Source organism: Cordyceps fumosorosea, assembly GCF_001636725.1.
Source record: "Cordyceps fumosorosea ARSEF 2679 chromosome Unknown scaffold_5, whole genome shotgun sequence".
In the NCBI taxonomy this organism is placed as follows: domain Eukaryota; kingdom Fungi; phylum Ascomycota; class Sordariomycetes; order Hypocreales; family Cordycipitaceae; genus Cordyceps; species Cordyceps fumosorosea.
In genome coordinates, this window is record NW_017387305.1 from 1083960 (window position 1) to 1086595 (window position 2636).

A 2636-nucleotide genomic window follows, 5' to 3' on the forward strand; every position below is an offset into this window, starting at 1 on the left:
GGATCAATCTCACGCTGCAACGCCATGCCTTGGCATAATCTCTTTGCCCAATTGTAACCGGACAAGAAAGAAGTATGTACCGAGAAAGAAAAACCAACTCCATTTAACAGAGTGTAAAGCTGCAAGGAAAAAGGAAGACTTCTGGAAGAAAAGCCTACGTCATATTAGCAAATGGAGAGATTGACCTGCTCCAGGAATGAATATACCTTGTGGAAAGAAGCAATTTCTACTGGCTATCCACAGCCATATGGCTAGATGCATCGCCCAGTGCACAGAGCTGCTTGATGCTGTTGTAGACCAGGTTCGAGCGGTCACCCTGTCTTTGCAGCGGTGTGGCGGAGGCTAAGCCAGACAGTAGCGTCCACACATTGGGTAGCTGGAACAAGTCTCGGTTAGCGTCTCAGTCTCAGAAAGTTTGCGGCCCGAACTAAGCTAAAAAAAGACTTACTTTTTGTTGGATGGTGGCCAGATTCATGGCATTGCCATCGCATAGATCCTGGTTGGATCGGAATTCTCGGCACTCGATGGCGCAGATGTCTTCTGCCGTTTTGAGCGCCTCATCTTGGTACGCACGCCTCTCCCACACACTCCACTGCGTGGACTTTTGTCGAATCTCGGCCAACAGGGCAGGCAGGTGCCGGTTGCGACTCAGCCGCTGGTCCATTGCGAGAGAGGAGCAAGGGTCGAAGCAGCTTCCGTAGTACTGGGCAGCCATCGAGTCAAACGTATCGAACCCAACGCGACGAGCACACTCCAGGACGTATTCGAAACGCTCTTCGATACTCGAAAATTGGTGCGGCGATCCGGCGTCTGAAACTTCGGTTGCGGCGGTTGCAATAGAGCCCCATGGTGAAGCGGAAATAGCGCTCTGTGGAGCCACCGTTCCTGTTCTTGAGCTGGTTGGCGACATCATAGCAGGGCTGTTTTCCCAGGAAGTAGGGTTCGTGAAGAGTTTGGTATCATTTCCATCTTCTTCGGAGATTTCAGAGGCATGGCCTTTTTGAGACTGTCATTAGTGAAGCTCGTATGTACAATTCGAGAGCAACTACATACCGAGACCTGTGACAGTTCCTCTGTATCCAAAATGAGCGTCTAATTGAAGAGACTCTTGGTTGGGTGTCGATGCAGTGCTTCCGTTACGATACAGTCTTTGCATAGAGGACTCGCCGGGCATCTCCAGGCTGGGAGACATCATCGGAACCTGTTCGAGGCCGGTGGCGGCTGAGGGGTTGAGTTGATTTAAAAGAGCCGGGTTGTTGAAGGGAGGTTGGTGGTGGAAGCTGCGGGCTATGTAGGGGTTCGCAGCCATGGATACTGTCTCGGGCATGGCTTGAGCGGTGCCGTCAACAGCCATGCCAGGCCACATGTCATGGGACATCGAGCCCGGGGTTCTGGGAAGGGTCATCGTTTGTTGCCAAAGAGTGGGAGGCATGTTTCCGGCATTTGGGACAAAGCCCATTGAGCCGTCAGGAGTGACAGTTCCGGGCATGTCCTGGGGGTAGTACTGCTGCTGCTGTTGTCTAGCACGCATCTCACAAAGCTGCTGCTCGAGGTCCTGTACCCGCTGCTTCATACGGTTGCCTGTTGTCCTCTGGTCAGTGGAACAATGGGTGGTGCGAGCTGCTAGGGTTAGACTCACGGTACGTTCTTTGGGCAACTCTGTTCTGGATCCTCTTCTTGGTCTTTTGATCAGCGTCGGCAAGCGACTCTGGGGTGGTTTCACGGTTCATGGCCGCAGGTGGTGATTGGCTGCCACGCGGCTGGGCGCCGGCAGAGGAGGTGCTAGAGATGGAGGACATGGTCTTTTTGTGTTGACGGGATTTGTCGCTTGCTTCTGATGCCGTGGCAGAGGGCATGTCGGTCAAGCAACGAGTGGCTGAAGAGGATAGCGTAGGGCGTTGTTTCTCGTCTCCTCCTTGAATAGATGTAAGGGTTGACAAAGGTGGAATGGGCTGTGGTGTACAAGACAAGCGGGCAGATGAGCGGATGTGGGAGGTGCACGTGTATAAGTAAGTATACTCGATGGAACTGGGAGGACGGGAGCGAGGGGCATGCAGTAAATAAGGTATTTGGCCAGGTCGAGGGAGTTGAGATGAGTCAGTGGGGTAGAGAGAGCGTTTAAAAGGTGGTCCGGGGGAGAGAGTCGCATAACTATGGGAGTGAAACGTGGTGGAAGGAAGTCGGCCAGAAACATGGACCAGAATAGACATGGTCAACCAAATCTGCTAGCGGCACCCGGTCAGTCAGGGCGAGCTATTCCCAACCGGCGGGTTGGATCTCTCTTTGCGAGTGAGATTCGGCACGCCCCTCCTTTAGGTTAATAATCGTGCACCGCAGCGCCTTGGGCGTGTCCGTCAGAAGTCTGCACTTCCACTCCCTCCCGTTCGTCCTACTGCTACGCCTCCGCGGCCGTTGATGACACGCCCTGTCCGGCCTATCCCAGCCCAGCCGCCCCGATAGAGACGCACTTCTGCCAGGCAGCGGAGAAATGTACCAGTCGAGAAGTGGACGAGGAGCAGGATAGGTCGCTGATCCACTAGAATACTGGGCCAATTTAGATTCCAGATGGCTGCTGCGGCCAGTCTCAGCTGGCTGCGGTTGCTCATTGAGAGATATTACCAGGTGCCGAACCGGGG

General features: G+C 54.1%; 1 protein-coding gene across 1 annotated transcript; it reads right to left on the reverse strand.

Annotated features, from left to right (window-relative positions):
• Nucleotides 1-226: 226 nt before the first annotated feature.
• Nucleotides 227-1856, reverse strand: ISF_03046 (hypothetical protein; the record flags this gene model as incomplete). The annotated part of the gene is made up of 4 exons (XM_018846652.1): nucleotides 227-376; nucleotides 449-996; nucleotides 1054-1581; nucleotides 1640-1856. 4 exons carry the CDS (start codon nucleotides 1854-1856, stop codon nucleotides 227-229), a joined length of 1443 nt encoding a protein of 480 aa, XP_018706380.1.
• Nucleotides 1857-2636: the final 780 nt, after the last annotated feature.